The 17,762-nt window shown below is 30.3% G+C and overlaps 2 protein-coding genes across 2 annotated transcripts; both read left to right on the top strand.

Moving 5' to 3' along the window:
* Positions 1–1,738: 1,738 nt before the first annotated feature.
* Positions 1,739–3,198, top strand: LOC116119551 (pentatricopeptide repeat-containing protein At4g14170-like). Its single transcript, XM_031405489.1, has one exon. The coding sequence runs from the start codon at positions 1,804–1,806 to the stop codon at positions 3,196–3,198; it is 1,395 nt and encodes a 464-aa protein (XP_031261349.1). The 5' UTR covers positions 1,739–1,803.
* Positions 3,199–13,821: 10,623 nt separating this feature from the next.
* LOC116119588 lies at positions 13,822–17,182 on the top strand. The gene is made up of 4 exons (XM_031405532.1): positions 13,822–13,978; positions 14,950–15,164; positions 15,238–15,354; positions 16,937–17,182. Exons 1-4 carry the CDS (start codon positions 13,870–13,872, stop codon positions 17,012–17,014), a joined length of 519 nt encoding a protein of 172 aa, XP_031261392.1. The 5' UTR covers positions 13,822–13,869; the 3' UTR covers positions 17,015–17,182.
* The last annotated feature ends 580 nt before the right edge of the window (positions 17,183–17,762 follow it).

The following is a 17,762-nucleotide window of genomic DNA, read 5'->3' as shown; positions in this document are numbered from 1 at the left end:
TTTGAACAATTATGGAACAAGCTTGCTCGATGGAAAATCAATGGAGTGGTAACTTGATGACTGAAGGATCGAACTAGGTTTGTTTTGGTTATCTCCTATGTAGCAGGCAAGTTCAAGATGTCATGAATTTGTTTTCTTGTCGCATTTTCTCTATCTGAGCTTACTGAAACCACGCAATTTTGCCTCTGAACGTTGTATCATCCTGGAAAAACTTGACAAACCTAGAAATTTCTTGCATACCTATGTCTGTACTTCTTAAAGGTCGTAACCTCACTTTCCTTACCAATTTCTGATAAATGTTTCAGTGCCTTTTTCTTTATAATAGGCAAGCAATTTTCTATTTGTAGTTTCGAATTTCAACAACTATTTATTGTCTTAAAGTGACTTTTGTTCGTGGAAGAGAGGAAGAAGGTATTCAAAGACAGTCGAAAGACTCGATTAATATATACAGACTTAATGGTTGTTTTATGCATTCCACTACAATCTTTCTTCTTTCTTCAGTACAGGTTTTCATGTTTAAACAGAAAGCATCGCAACTATTAATCTTTAACGTGAAGAACTGATTTACTATGTGAGCTCCATATGCTAAGAATTTATAATTTCTGTCAGTGATCACCAGAGGGAGTGTTCAAGGGAAAGCAATGACAGAAACTTCATGAGGCAGTACTTGCAACAAAACCCAATTGGCCTAATGAAATAAGTGTTGAATCTTTGGTTTTCAACTTTTGTTGGCTGAGCTAGCCTCTGATCTGTATCCTTGCTTTTGAATAGAACAACTATTATTTATAACAGCCCAATTAGATTATGTATTTCTACCCTTTTGTAGTATTGCCATCATCATTTCATTTGTAATTCTACAATGATAGTTGCATGCATTTTCATATGTTACAGTATAGCTTTTGGCATCAAATGTTCATGCCTCATGGAATGTGAGTTGATGAAGACAAGAGTTCAACATAGTTAATGGTTCAAGCATGGTAATGGGGACTCGTAGAAGATATAAATTAAAGCAACTTATGATGAGTTGTGAGATCTAAATTTCATATATTTTTAGTTGTTTGAGATAGTAGTTCCAGGGTACTGGCTTACATATCTTGGAAAATATCTTTCTATTAATGCGCATTTGCTTTCCAGAATCAAGTAAATTTTTATTTATATTTTTTTTTTTTTTTAATAATAGATGCATATTTTTATACAAGGTAAACAAGTGAAAAACTTAAATTAGGTTTTCACTCTTCTATACTCCAAAGTCCAAACTTCAACTTCAAATCTCTCAATTTTCGAGTTCAAACTGCTTTACATCTTATTCCAACTCTTCAAATTGATCATTTTGAGCTCTCTAATTGCTATGTTTTCGGAATCAACTTCACTTATATAACTATTCTAATTGTTTTTGAAATATTATTTTTAGATAAATATGTTGAAAACTTTTTCAATTTTTTTGTATTTTTCAAAAGAAATTTTAAATGATGACAATTTAAGTATTGAATTAGATAATAATAATGATGTTACGTGTTACATACCTCAACTAACCTCTCTAAGATTTATTAAACTTCTTATAAGCCTATTATCTTAAGGGTATGTAATAGGTGATCCAAGATAATTTGAAGTAATAAAATGAACAAACATTGTTTGCCACCATGCCAATTCCTCCGGGTTTGAACCAGCAATTAAAATGCAATAATATCCTTGGCAAATGAAATTTCAAATAATCTAATAAGTTGAGCCATGCAATTATTGACCAAAGAAAAACAAATTCAACATGGATGATTAGTGTTTCAATCTCTTCCCCGAGTATCATCCATGCATAGAACCAAATCCAACCTCATTTCCTACTACTTTTCACTTCTTCATTCTTCCCCTCACCTTTCACATCTCCGCCACCTCCATGCTCGCTTGCTTCGTACCTCTCTTTACAACAATGTCATCCTAACTACCAAGCTCGTTTTGATGTACTCTAAACACCACCAACTCCATTCTCACTCTCTCTCCCTCTTCTTTCACATGCCCCACAGGAACATCTTCTCTTGGAATATAATTCTCCGCGAGTTTTCTCGCTCTAATTTCCCCCACAAATCCCTTCAATTGTTTCACCATATGTGGGAACAATCAAATGTTCGACCCGATGACTTCACTCTCCCGCTTGTTTTAAGAGCATGTGCCATTTTAGGAGACCTAAAACTCGGCCTTTCGGTTCATGGGTTGTGTCACAAATTGGGTTTCGAAAGGAGTTTGTTTGTTGCTTCTGCTTTGGTCTTTTTCTATGTTACTTTTGGGAGGATTTTTTACGCGAGAGAAGTGTTCGATGAAATGCCTGATAAAGATTCGGTTCTTTGGACTGCCATGTTGGCTGGGTATGCTCAACATGCGGAACCCATTTTGGCTTTACAAGTTTTCCGGGAGATGGTTGGTTCAGAAGTTGAGCTCGATGACGTGGTTATGGTGAGCTTGCTTCTGGCGTGTACTCAATCGGGATGGTTGAAACATGGGAAGAGTGTTCATGCTTGGTGTTTGAGGAGGTTCTCTTTAGGATTGGGATTGAATTTAGGCAATGCTGTGATTGATATGTATGTAAAATGTTCGAAATTATGTTATGGGAATATAGTTTTTGATAATATGGATGAAAAAGATGTGATTTCTTGGAGCTCTTTGATTTTGGGGTACGGATTGAGTGGAAGTGTAAATATTGCTTTGGAGCTCTTTCATCGGATGCTTGAGGAAGGGTTTAAACCCAATGGTGTTACATTTCTTGGTGTTCTGTCTGCGTGTGCTCATGGTGGTTTGGTGGAGAGAGCGCGTTTGTATTTCAAAATGATGGAAGATTTAGATGTGAAGGCAGACTTGAAACACTATGCCAGTATGGTTGATTGCTTAGCAAGGGCGGGGCTTTTGAAGGAGGCTGAAAGGTTTATTGAAGAAATGCCGGTGGAACCTGATGCAGTTTTGCTTGGTGCTATTCTTGGTGGGTGTCGAGTTCATAATGATATTGTGATTGGAGAACGCATTGCCAGGAAATTAATAAGGTTGCAGCCAGAGAAAGCTGGATATTACATACTCTTATCAAACATGTATGCAGCCGCGGGGAGATTTGATGAGGCTGAGAAAGTGAGGATCGTGATGAAAGAAAGAAATGTCTCTAAGGCGCCTGGTTGTAGTTTGATTGAATCAAAAAATAGTTTCGTTTTTCCCACAAGATAGTGAAGCTCAAGATGGTTCTCCTGAAAATGAGATAAAGATGATGAGAAAAAAATTATTATGTCTTGATGGAAAATAGAGACTAGAGAGCAAATTTGCTTAGAAATCATGTAAAATTGACATTGGAGATCTCCATTTGCTTAGGTGGAAAGGAAGTAGAGAGTCAATTTGCTTTTTGATGATGACAATAATCTTGAAGGTAGCAGAAAAGAAACTTTGGAGGCAAATGCGGCAGAGCTCTTGGATAAGGTTTGATGGATTTTGATGTTACAACAGTGGCTCTTGAAAAAGAGGTGAAGATAGTGAGGAAAATTTTATTCTCCCTTTGGTGGAAAACAGACTGCAGAGGAATCTGATCTTGAATGTCTTCATTTGCTTTGGTGGAAAGGAACTACATGGTTAATTTGCTTTTTGATGATGATGAAAATAATATTTAAGGTGCTCCATTTGCATTGGTGGAAAAGAAACTGAGAAAATGCACCAAAGCTCTTGGTCATGGATGAGTTTATGGGTTATGTTAGCGGCACAATCAGCACGTAGAGGCGGCCATTTATGTAAAAATAATTTCGCTTGTATGGTCCAGGGTAATTGTTTTATGTTTTCCAAATGTTGCAGAATTTGGCAGCAACTCCAATTTTGAACTCAGAATTACTAAGTAAAGAAGGGGGATTATCAAAAGAAATCTCAAGAAAAGTGGAGATCTTATCTCTATTTGATTAGGAAAAATAACTAATTTTTTTGTTCCCGGTGTTCTTGAAAAAATTATATAAATCAAGTTTATAAAATAGAGACAGCAAGTCACAGAAGAGGGTAAGGAGATCTCTTTTTGATAAAGTTTGAAATATACCCCAATTATTAATACATGATATAGCAAAAACCATATATAAAATGATATTTTTAATCTACATAACATTTTAATCTAATAGTCGTAATTAGGTCGACCGTGCAAAAAAAAAATTTAAGATCTAAATTCAATTAGAAAAATTATCACTTTCTGTTAATGTTAACGACAAATCACTGATAGCATCCCTTAATTGAAAATTTTGTAACTTATGTATTGAAGTATTCAGTTAAATAGTTTAAGTAAGAACTGTGGTTAGTGAACCAAACTTTACTTAACCACTTTACTCTTTACAAAAGAACGAATGTAAGAGTAAAAGAGAGAGAAATTTGCCTTTACGTTGTAATATCTTTTCTCCAAATTTCTGTTCCTTACTTTGTAACATTATGTTATAAAAAGTTTGTATCCTAATTAATAATATCCATTCTCTCTCTCTCTTTCTTTCGAATTCTTCTCTCCTATTTTTTCCTTTTCCTCTTTATAGTGTTAATAACATTTTCATCCCTGAGGTTTGGAGAAAGCATCATTTTGGTCCAACAAAATCTGAAAAAGTTTGTATAGTCCCTATCAGATTGCTACAATTAGGGGATTATAATTAAAACGTCCATTATACCCCCATTTGTCTTCTTAGTTATTACGAAGAAAAAAATAGAATAGAAAAATAAAAATTTAGAGATTTGTATAATAAAATTACAATGAAATATAATTTAGAATAATACTAAACCAACAATCCTCTCTCATAAACTTTCTCTCATAATCTTGACATGGCAGCTCGCAATTGATCAGTTCACAATAAGTCCCGTATGAGTCCCACTAATTAATTGCAAGTTGTCATGTGTTGTAAGAAAAAATTTATGAAAGAAAGTTGTTAGTATAATATTACTCTATAATTTATAAACAATTAAAAAAATTTCATAACTAAAATTAAAGATTTAACATAAAAATCCATACCTTCAAAAACAAAACCAAAAATTATCATATAAAATTTTACTGTCCTTTTTCCTTTTTTTTTTTTTAACTATATTAATAATTTAAAATTAAAATGTTTCTTTCTTTAATTTCATTATTTTTCTTAAGAATGTAAAATGACAACCATACCCTTATATTGTTTAATTTTCTCTAATTGTGGTAGCCTGACACTACAGTAGGGGTGAGCACGGGTAGCGGATAGAACCGGAACCTGCCTGGAACCAACACTGTGTACGTAAGTTCCGATTCCATTTTTTTGAAATCGAAACCGGAACTTGGAAAAAAGAACTACAGTGGGTACCTGGCTTGGAACCTACATTGGGTACCCGATTTGGAACCTATTTTGGAATCTAGGCTAAAATGAAATATTTGTGAAGAATGGGGGGTCTATGTAATTTTACATATAAAAAAATGGAAAAAGTTAAATTTTTACAATAACCTAATTAAATAAATATACAATAATACTTATTATATATAAACTACACCATATAAAAAGCTTTAATAAATTAATATTAAAGTTTTGATTAATTAAGTGTATAATTGGATTAGGACCAATTAAAAGTGTTTTAATGTTATTAAAAGAATTATTTTTAATGAAATAGTATATTTGATTAAATAATAATATAATATTTAATTATTTACTTCAATTATCAAGTTTTAAGTATAAATTAATAATTAATTAATTATATATGATAAATTAATAAACATTAATAAAATACTAGTTAAATGATTACTTAATCAATTATAACATTACATTATAGTTAAGTGATTACTTAATTAATTATAAGTTTATAACATTACATTAGTAATTTAGTACATTATTTAATTAAATAATTATAAATTTAATTAATTATAACATTATATTATAGATTTATAGTATAATTACTTAATTAATTATAACATTACATTATAAACAAATGATTACTTAATTAAATGATTATAAATTTAATTAACTATAATATTACATTAAATATTTATAATATAATTACTTAATTCATTATAACATTACATTATAGTATGATCACATAATTAATTATAATATTAACTTTATGTCCTCCCTCTTTCTCCTAATTTAGTTCATATAATAAACCACATAAATCATTTTTGTCTGTGATTTTTTTATTTTATGACGTGGTCTCAATGTCATTTTTGTCTGTGATTTTTTATTTTATGACCTGACCTCAATGTCATTTTATATATACTTACTTTTCTGTCTTTCGTCACTCTACCTAATTAATTACTTAGCCAATTCTCTCTACTAATAAAAAATGTTATGCTGCAACTTACACTCTTTTTTAATAGATATAAAAATTAATAATTTATATAGTTATAAATTAATAATCTACTTAATAATTATTATTATCTTTTCCTAGTTTTAATAAATTTGGAATGTTTATGTTACACTATTTCACAAATTTATCCTTTAATTAATGACAATGACGTGATATAATTAAAAAAAATAATTAGGTTATAATTCGATTTGAATCATTCATTGAATTTTGACCATGACAATCTAGTATTAAGAGCAAGCAGAGTTGTTTACTATTTAATTTTTTTTTTTTTTAGAAAAAAAAGATTAATATAACTTTAATTTGATAAAATCTCAATGGGAAAGATTAATGTTTTCTTTACTTTTATAAAAAAATAAAAAATACTATATATACAAACTTCTCATATAAATTCACTTATACAAACTGTTATGTTTTAATGTGATGAGAGAATTTTAAATTAGAGATAAATTTAACAAATTAGAAAAAAAATGATGTCAAACACATAGAGTTGCTATATAAGTTTATAAAAAATAGTTCGCTTTGGATATTTAACATCACTTTTTGATAAATTATTTCGGTTATCAAAATGGGTGTTTGTCTGAGCTTATGAAAATTAGCTTATAATCAACAAGTACTTATTATAAGCATTTAAAATTTTAAGCAATTATGTGTTTGGTTAAAGTACTTATAAGTGACTGATAAGTAGTTGACGTGTTTGATAAAATGTGGCTTATAAGTACATTTTATTATAAAATGACTAAAAATGGTACTACATTAAACAAGGATATAATATGAAATTTTAAAATTAAACAAGGATAATGTGGTAATATACTTGGTCAAACTAGTTTATAAGCAGAGTGCTTATAAGAAAAAAAAAAAAAAAAGTATCTCATTCCCAACCTATTTTTTTTTTTTTTTTTTTTTTTTTTTTGCTTATAAGCTCAACTAAACTCAAAAAAGTTATAAAAATAAATCATTTTAATTTTAGAATTATAGCTAGTTTGCTTATAAACTTAGACAAACACCCCGAGCGACGCTGTTAGTTTTTAAAATCTGAAGATGTTGACGTATATATTCACTAACCTACAGGTCTCAAAAACTTTGCAGTAACTGTCAAAAAGTTGGGTTATATTTGTTATGGCAAGAAGGTAGAATCAAATTAAATGAATTATGTCCATTTTTTTCTCCATTCCATGAAGTTGATCCATTTCTCATTCAGTCATGGTAAAAAATAAATCGGATTGATTTTTCATTATAAAATACTGTGTGAAACCTTTATTATTATTATTTTTTCCTATTTCTCTATCCCATGTGTACAACATTTGAATTAATAGCTACCCAAAAGAAAAAAAACAGTTGAACTAACAGAATTTTTTTTTTTTTTTTGCTGTATTTAGTGAATCGTATATTCAATTTAATCCTTCGGTACCTCAAGGAAAATCCCAAATTGGATCTTAATTGACTGGTTAGTGTCAGCTTATGCTTATCCATTCGGTTATGCACTCTTCAAATGAGAATCCTTTTTGAAAGATCTTCGCTTTCGTGCTTTGGTGGGTTTTCAAGATCCTTTCGACAGCATATATTGTGTTGAAGGAAAAATCTATATGATCATATGATCTACAGTCCGATTGATTGATAAAGTGCTAGTAGAGCAATGAAAAGGGGAAAATATACATATGTATACAAAAAATAGTTCTTTTTATTATATCAGTCTCTTTTCTATTAGTATTAGATCAATTAGTTAGTGATCCCGACTCATTTATTTTACTTATGAGATTGATTAAATGAATCGCAACCCTATTTTTTTTTTTTTTTTTTTTGAAGTTTAAGTACATATGAAGAGGTTTTTTCACGTAAAAATTTTCTTACGGTTTCCTTATGAATTAAATGTTATTTTCAATACATTTGCTTAAGGTTTTGCTTCTCATAAATTTATTCAAATAGAAAAGTATTGTGTTATTGTATTATTTCTTTTCAACTACTTGATATTGTATTATTTCTTTTACACAAGGTTTGTGATTTTTTAAAAGTTTTCACTAGTTGATTGACAAATAATGGCGGAGCCATGAAGGCCCCTGGGCAAAAAGCTTGGGCTCGCCACTGCTCATATAACCATTATACTTGCATCCATGTCTATATGTATTAAAATGACTTAACATGTAAAATACATATCATAATTAAATCAAAATAGAAAACAAACTTTTATCACATAAAACATAACTTAATTATAATAAAAACAATATATAATTTAATCTGATACATTCAGGTTTATTTAAGCATTACGTTTGGTTGAATTTTTTAATTATGACAATAAATAGTTATTTTGTTAGTCAGATCTAGGGGTGAGGGGTACCCTGCATTTTTCGGGGGAATTGGAACCGGAACCGCATAGTGTAGGTTCCAAAAAAAAAAGGAACCGGAACTGAAACCGCATAGTGCAGGTTCTTAAATTCAAAGAACCGAAACCTAAAATACAGGTTCCGGTTCCTTTCCTGGGTATGCTGTAAAAAATCAACTATCCCCCTATTAGTTTAAAAAAATGACAAAAATACCTTAAAAGTTTACAAATACACCCCTAACAAAAATTTGATTACTCATTCATTTGTGTCCAATGTGACTCATAAATCCTCTAACCTCTAGGCAACACTTGAATTCAATCGATTCATCACAATTCACATAAAATTCTTCAATCAAAACCAAAACACAAACAATTAATTAAATTAATTAAACAATCATACTATAAATCTATAATTTAATATTATAATTAATTAAATTTCTAAGTATTTAATTAAGTATCGTACTAATGTTTATAAAAGAATATTATAATTAATTAAGTAATCATACTATAAATCTATAATGTAATGTTATAATTAATTAAAATTTTAATTATTTAATTATAATGCAATGTTTTAATTAATTAAAATTTTAATCATTTAATTAAGTATTGTACTAATGTTTATAATAGAATGTTATAATTAATTAAGTAATCATTTAATTAAGTAACCATACTATAAATTTATAATGTAATGCTAAAATTAATTAAATTTTTAATCATTTAATTAGGTATTGTGCTAATGTAGTAAATTACTAATGTTTATAATATAATGTCATAATTAATTAAATAATCATTTTATTATGTAATGTTATAATTAATTATGTGATCATACTATAATGTAATGTTATAATGAATTAAGTAATCATACTATAAATCTTTAATATAATATTATAATTAATTAATTTATAATTATTTAATTAAGTATTGTATTAATGTTTATAATGGAATGTTATAATTAATTAAGTAATCATTTTTTTATAATATAATGTTATAATTAATTAAGTAATCATACTATAAATTTATAATATAATGTTATAATTAATTAAATTTCTAATCATTGAATTAAGTATTGTACTAATGTAGTAAATTACTAATGTTTATAATATAATTTCATAATTAGTTAAGTAATTATTTCATTATATAATGTTATAATTAATTATGTGATCATACTATAATGTAATGTTATAATGAATTAAGTAATCATATTATAAATATTTAATGTAATATTATAATTAATTAAATTTTTAATCGTTTAATTAAGTATTGTACTAATGTTTATAATGAAATTTTGTAATTAATTAAGTAATCATTTAACTATAATATAATGTTATAATTAATTAAGTAATCATTTAATTAGTAATGTATTAATGTTTATCAATTTATTTTATATAATTAATTAATTACTAATTAATTGCAGATATACTTAGAACTTGATAATTGAAGTAAATAACTAAATATTATATTATTATTCAATCAAATATACTATTCTATTAAAATATAATTCTTTTAATAACATTAAAATACTTTTAATTGGTTTTAATTCCAATTATACAATTAATTAATCAAAACTTTAATATTAATATATTATAATATATTAAATTTTTTATATGGTGTACTTTATATGTAATGAGTATAATTGTATTTAATTAGGTTATTGTAAAAATTTAACTTTTTCCATTTTAATTTTTTATATGTAAATTTACATAGACCCCCCATTTTTCACAGATATTTCATTTCAACCTAGGTTCTAAAACAGGGTACTCACTGCAGGTTCCAAGCCAGGTACCCGTTGTAGGTTCTTTTTTTAAGATTCCGGTTCCGGTTCCTCCACATATAGGAACCGGAACCGGAATCGCACAGTGTCGGTTCCAAAAAAATAGAATCGGAACCTACCCGCATAGTGTCAGTTCCAGTTCTACCCAGAAGTTCCGGTTCTACTCACTACCCGTGCTCACCCCTAGACTTAGATCATGTCATTGTATCAAATATCAAAGTATTGAATTACACAAATAAAAATTATTGTGCAATTAAATTGTTGATATTGAGCTAATTAATTATATTGTGACACATGAGTGCGCTTTCTTCTTGAGTAGGAATTTTATTAATTGGTGGAAGCATTAAATAAAAAAAAGGCTGAAATTTAGAAAGAAATAAATGGTCATATAAAAAATATATAGACTATAATACAAGAAAATAAATTACAGTAAAGAAACTAAAGTAAATAAAGAAGCTTCACACTGCAAATAAAAATAAATGCAAGCATGTTCAAATATAAATGGGCATGCAACAATTAATTAAATTGAAATTTAAAGGATAATAAAACCTTGGGTTTTTTACATAGTAAAACCCATGTGTTTGCTCTTTTTGTAGTGAACATCTACCGGTTTGGAAAATGCAATCCTAACTCTTGTGTGTTTGATCTTTTACTGGTTTTAAAAATGTGATTCTAACCGTTGTGTGTTTAGCCCTTTTTCTTATAGTGAGCACATTCTAGTTTCAGAAATATTATCAATTTAATCTTCAAATTTATCAACAATTTCATTAATTTAACATTTAAAAAAAATATTAACCTCTCAAAGTTGTTGATGGATTTTAGATATTAGACTAATTGAATTTGGGTGAATATCCTTTATCTAATGAGATTTACCTTCACAAAATTAAAAAAAAATTATGGAGCGATGCTTGAGGGTTGACACATCATTGTTTCTCTTAATACTTTCCTATGCATTTTATTTTTCTTTTTTCATGCATTTATTTTTTCCATTATATATAATTTTAGTTGAGAGATAAAGACTCATTAAATCCCTTGTCTAGCTGTCATTTTTTTTCTTCAGTTAATCAAATTTTCTCATACTTGCTAAAAAAACAATGTTAAAGATAATTGTATGTTAAGCCTTTATATATAAATTCTATAACTCTCAAATTTAATGAATTGATGGTAAATTTAAACAAATAATATTAGAAGTTTGCTAAAAACTTCTGCAAAGTCATTGCATTTGTTAAACCCACAGGAATCTCTCAAGACTCAAAGGAATTTAATCAAGGCTTACACTTTGCAAAGAAGTTGACCCAGAAAAGAAATCCGGTGGAAATATGAAAAATTGTTGTTATTAAAAAGCACTTCTTGAAGAGAAATCAACCTAGCAAGAGTTGGGATAGGCCCACTCTGTTCGTTCTTCATCACCTCAAGTATAGTCAGTGAAGTTAAGTTCCTAAGGTGTGGTGGGAGAGTTCCTTTCAGGCCTAGAGAACCGATTTAAATCTTGGTGATCTGATTCTCTCTTCCATCACTACACTCTGCTTTTTTACATTGTTTGTTTAGAGACGGTATTTTCTAAGAAAATGTGAACAGAATGTAGAAAAAATTTAGAGAGGGAATTTTCCATGAGAAAATATAAGGGAAAATAAAAAAAAGGGAAAAGGAAAAAGAAATAGAAGAAGAGGAAGAAGAGATGGGAGGGAGAAGATAGAGGAGATAAAAGAGCGGAGAATTTTTTTTTTAGAAAATCAATGATAAAGGAAAAAGAAAAATAATAGTTTTTATTTTCTTATATATGCAAAACGGAGAGAAGATGGAGGGAGAAGAAGAAGAGAAGGAAAAGAAAGAGAGAAGACTAAAGAGAGAGGGCAGGTGATGTGTGAAAACCAATGTTTTAAAACTTAGCCCAGCCCGGCCGGTTTAACCAGTTCAATTGGGACCCGGAAGCTTCAACGGGTTGGGTTTATATTTTTCCTATTCACCCAAAACCCTAGGATTTAGGAGGATGATCGGTGGACAATTGATGGCCGAGATGTTGGGGCTTTTGAAGAGAAAGTGACGGTGAATACAATAGTGGTGACAAAGTCGATTTCCGGTGAGTAAATCAACTAGAAATCGACAAAACTTGCAGTGGCAACAACCGGCTTTTGCCAAAGATTGGCGAGGCTAACGGGGATGAGATGAGGTGGGTTTTGGTCGGGAGGAAGAGGGGAGTAATTTCTAGGTGATGGGGAGAGTTGTCAACACCGACGTCGATGAGATCTGGCCTGGAATGCCGATGCCAGCGTCGGTGAGATCTGGCCGAAGTCGAACTTATTTCGGCCAGATCTTGTGTATATTTTAAGGGGAATGGGCTCAAGGGATGATTGGAGTTGCATCTGGGGTGTCACCACTGCCAACCAGTAGTCAGCCGATTTGTATTTGGGGTTTGTTTGCTAAATTTCAAACATATAAGGACTTAACAATTATTAGGGGTATGTAATTATTAGGGGTATATTTGCTGAATTTTAGAAGTTTTTGTCAACCGGTTTGACCATCGGTCAAACTGGTCAACCTGAGACCCGACAACTTTGCCAGCTTTCACCCCGAGTTGGGTTTTAAAACATTGGTGAAAATTGGTGCCTTTGTACAAAGATTCTCTGTAAGAGTCTTTGTACCTCTAGCATTTCTCATAATACATTGATTGTACAGGGTAGTTGATGATGAAAATGGGTTTTGCGTTTTTACTATAACATAAGACAAATTAAGTTAAATGATTTTAATATAAAATGGAGTTAAAAGTCTTGTATTCGATTTTAACTCAATTAAATCCTTTTTACATATTTAATACAAAACACTATAAATATAGAATTATAGACTGATGTCTACATTAAAAAAAAAAAAAAAATTGTGAAACCCATTTATAGATGTTTTATTATATTGAAAAACAAAATTTTAATTAATCTTTATAATACTAAAAATTTGTAAAAAATTATCTTTTAATGTTTCCTAAAATTTGGAGCCTTTTCACATTTGAAAATCTTTTTTTTTGTAAAATCATATAAAAATGAATAAGCGTTAATGCATAATTCCTGTGAGATTTCATTATATAAATATCTGCACCAGGTTTTGGAATTAACAAAAATTCTTCTATCATAAGTGAGTCATCAAACTTTTCGGTTTAAAATAAATGAAAAAAGGGTATTTATGTCAATATTCTTATGATTTAGCAATAAAAATTCCTTGGAGACTTCATCAAATAACAAAACTACCCTTAAAAGTTTAACGGCTTATCAACAATATGGAGAGTTTTGTTTTGTTATATATGAAGTCATAGCTCATAGGGGGATGTTTGTTGTTAAACTAAACCTTGGGGTTCAATAGAATAGTTGCATTGGCAACCCGGTGTTAAAACTTGTAACCTTATCTTTAAACCTGGCCGTATCCACGAATCAAACACACTCAATATAAAATTTGTGTAGCTTCTGCTCAACATTAAATCTGAAGATAGAATTTCAAGATGAGGCTCCAGGCTATTCACAGCTCTTATCCGTCCATGTTCCTGCTGTTTTCACGCTTGAACACGGCCTCTCTTTGCAGCTCTACGGCCATGAACTTCACCGTTAACGAAGCTTTGTTAAAACTCAGCAGCAGACAACAAATTTTGATGAGAAGCACTTGCTGTGGTGCGAGGAGGAGAGTGAGATATGAAGAAGATGAAGAGGAATATGGGTACAAGGAGGAGATCGCAATGCTGGAAATTTATTCTCAGTCGGCAAGAGGAGAAGCGCTTCTTGTGAAAGCTCTTGTGGATGAGCAGGAGGTAGAAGTGCTTATTTTCAGGGTGAGTCCATTTTGATCATAGTTTTTCTAATTCTGATTTTTTCAGCATATAATTTAATTATGTAAAATTTCAGGGATTCTCTTCTAGCTTGAGTGGTAGGACTTCACCAGATCCATCAAGAAGTGTGGTTCCAGCAAGAGCAGTGATAAAATCTATAGACAGAATCAAAGGGCCTTTTGATCCTTCTAATGTTGAGTACATTGAGAAAGACATTCAATGGGAGGCCTTTAAGCCACGTCTTCCTCCTCTTTCATAAATTACAATATATATATCTGTTTAATCTTTCAAGCTCTTTGATTATTCTCTTTTAAACTTTCAAGTTTCTTTTATTAATCGCTTCATCATTCATCATGTTTGGCTCTAATGTTTATTTAAGTTTTTATTTGTGTTCTTTGTTTTTTTAAATTTTTGTTCATCACCTAATCTGGTTCCAGTGCGGCACTGCCGCTGTTACCTAGTTAAGTGTTAATCTTACTTCTTAATATGATTTCAGTGCGGCTCTGCCGCCGTTGTCTTATTAAGTTGTAAGATTATTTAAATTAATGTTTATTTAAATTTTAAGTTTATTTAAGTTTTTATTTAATCTCTGCATATCTCATCTTTGTGTGCAACGATCCTGTGTTCCCTCTGGTATCAAAGCCAAGGAGATCATAGAGTCAATTCTAAAACTTTCTCTTTCACTCTCTTTTGATGTAAACCTCTCAAAGCTCTCCAAAAAGAAAGCTTTCATTGTAAGTTCAATTTCTTTCAATAACNAAGCTTTGTTAAAACTCAGCAGCAGACAACAAATTTTGATGAGAAGCACTTGCTGTGGTGCGAGGAGGAGAGTGAGATATGAAGAAGATGAAGAGGAATATGGGTACAAGGAGGAGATCGCAATGCTGGAAATTTATTCTCAGTCGGCAAGAGGAGAAGCGCTTCTTGTGAAAGCTCTTGTGGATGAGCAGGAGGTAGAAGTGCTTATTTTCAGGGTGAGTCCATTTTGATCATAGTTTTTCTAATTCTGATTTTTTCAGCATATAATTTAATTATGTAAAATTTCAGGGATTCTCTTCTAGCTTGAGTGGTAGGACTTCACCAGATCCATCAAGAAGTGTGGTTCCAGCAAGAGCAGTGATAAAATCTATAGACAGAATCAAAGGGCCTTTTGATCCTTCTAATGTTGAGTACATTGAGAAAGACATTCAATGGGAGGCCTTTAAGTCCCGTCTTCCTCCTCTTTCATAAATTACAATATATATATCTGTTTAATCTTTCAAGCTCTTTGATTATTCTCTTTTAAACTTTCAAGTTTCTTTTATTAATCGCTTCATCATTCATCATGTTTGGCTCTAATGTTTATTTAAGTTTTTATTTGTGTTCTTTGTTTTTTTAAATTTTTGTTCATCACCTAATCTGGTTCCAGTGCGGCACTGCCGCTGTTACCTAGTTAAGTGTTAATCTTACTTCTTAATATGATTTCAGTGCGGCTCTGCCGCCGTTGTCTTATTAAGTTGTAAGATTATTTAAATTAATGTTTATTTAAATTTTAAGTTTATTTAAGTTTTTATTTAATCTCTGCATATCTCATCTTTGTGTGCAACGATCCTGTGTTCCCTCTGGTATCAAAGCCAAGGAGATCATAGAGTCAATTCTAAAACTTTCTCTTTCACTCTCTTTTGATGTAAACCTCTCAAAGCTCTCCAAAAAGAAAGCTTTCATTGTAAGTTCAATTTCTTTCAATAACCATTCAATGTTTAATCTTTCAAGTTCTTTGATTATTCTCTTTCAAACTTTCAAGTTCTAGTTCTTTTATTAATCTCTTCATCATTCATCATGTTTGGTTCTAATGTTTATTTAAGTTTTTATTTGTGTTCTTTGTTTCGTTAAATTTTTGTTCATCACTTAATCTGATTCCAGTGCGGCACTGCCGCCGTTACTTAGTTAAGTGTTAATCTCACTACTTAATATGATTTCAATGCAGCTCTGCCGCCATTGTCTTATTAAGTTGTAAGATTATTTAAATTAATGTTTATTTAAATTTTAAGTTTAGTTAAGTTTTATTTAATCTCTACATATCTCCTCTTTGTGTGCAACAATCCTGTGTTATCCCTGGCTCTGATACCAGAGGGAACACATGATCATTACACACAAAGGGAACACAGGATCATTGCACACAAAGAGGAGATATGCAGAGATTAAATAAAACTTAAATAAACTTAAAATTTAAATAAACATTAATTTAAATAATCTTACAACTTAATAAGACAACGATGGCAGAGCCACACTGAAATTATATTAAGAAGTGACATTAACACTTAATTAGGTAACGGCGACAGTGCCGCACTGGAACCAGATTAAGCGATGAACAAAAAATTAAAGAAACAAAGAACACAAATAAAAACTTAAATAAACATTAAAACCAAATATGATGAATGATGAAAAGATTAATAAAAGAACTAGAACTTGAAAGTTTAAAAGAGAATAATCAAAGAACTTGAAAGATTAAACATTGAATGATTATTGAAAGAAATTGAACTTACAATGAAAGCTTTCTTTTTGGAGAGCTTTGAGAGGTTTACATCAAAAGAGAGTGAAAGAGAAAGTTTTAGAATTGGCTTTGTAAAAGCTTGGTTCACATTGCACAAGTCCTCCTAATTTATAGAAACCTTATCTCACTATAGCATCACATGAATACTATTGAGTGAATATTTTAATAATTTTTTTTATTTTTTTTAAAGAGCATTAAATGTCTCTTTTGCAGGGAATCTCTGACTCTTCAATATTATGCCAGATATTCGCTGAAGCTGATGTCGGTTTTTTGGCCAGTCTTCTTTTTTAGAGAAGCGGTAATTTCGAACTGTTTGGAATAAGTTAGATGATTCCATAACAATCATCTTCATTGCTCTGGGCGAGATTGACCGAGGCACTAGAGCTTCGGTAAGATTCTTCTCCATCTTCTTCTTCTGCTTCCTCTTCTTCATCTTGGAGTTGTGAAAGAATAGTCTTGAGGTGGTATTNAGTATCCTTAGCAGGAGCCAAGATAAAACAAGAACTTAAAGACCACCTCAAGACTATTCTTTCACAACTCCAAGATGAAGAAAAAGAAGCAGAAGAAGAAAAAGAAGAAGAATCTTAACAAAGCTCTAGTGCCTCGGTCAATCTCGCCCAGAGCAATGAAGATGACTGTTATGGAATCATCTAACTTATTCCAAACAGTTCGAAATTACCGCTTCTCTAAAAAAGAAGACTGGCCAAAAAACCGACATCAACTTCAGCGAATATCTGGCATAATATTAAAGAGTCAGAGATTCTCTGCAAAAGAGACATTTAATGTTCCTTAAAAAAATAAAAAATAAAATTATTAAAATATTCACTCAATAGTATTCATGTGATGCTATAGTGAGATAAGGTTTCCATAAATTAGGAGGACTTGTGCAATGTGAACCAAGCTTTACAAAGCCAATTCTAAAACTTTCTCTTTCACTCTCTTTTGATGTAAACCTCTCAAAGCTCTCTAAAAAGAAAGCTTTCATTGTAAGTTCAATTTCTTTCAATAATCATTCAATGTTTAATCTTTCAAATTCTTT

This window comes from Pistacia vera, unplaced genomic scaffold, assembly GCF_008641045.1.
Source record: "Pistacia vera cultivar Batoury unplaced genomic scaffold, PisVer_v2 Contig896, whole genome shotgun sequence".
Classification (NCBI taxonomy): Eukaryota; Viridiplantae; Streptophyta; class Magnoliopsida; order Sapindales; family Anacardiaceae; genus Pistacia; species Pistacia vera.
The sequence above is the reverse complement of the archived record's forward strand: the minus strand, read 5'-3'. Positions and strand labels throughout refer to the sequence as shown.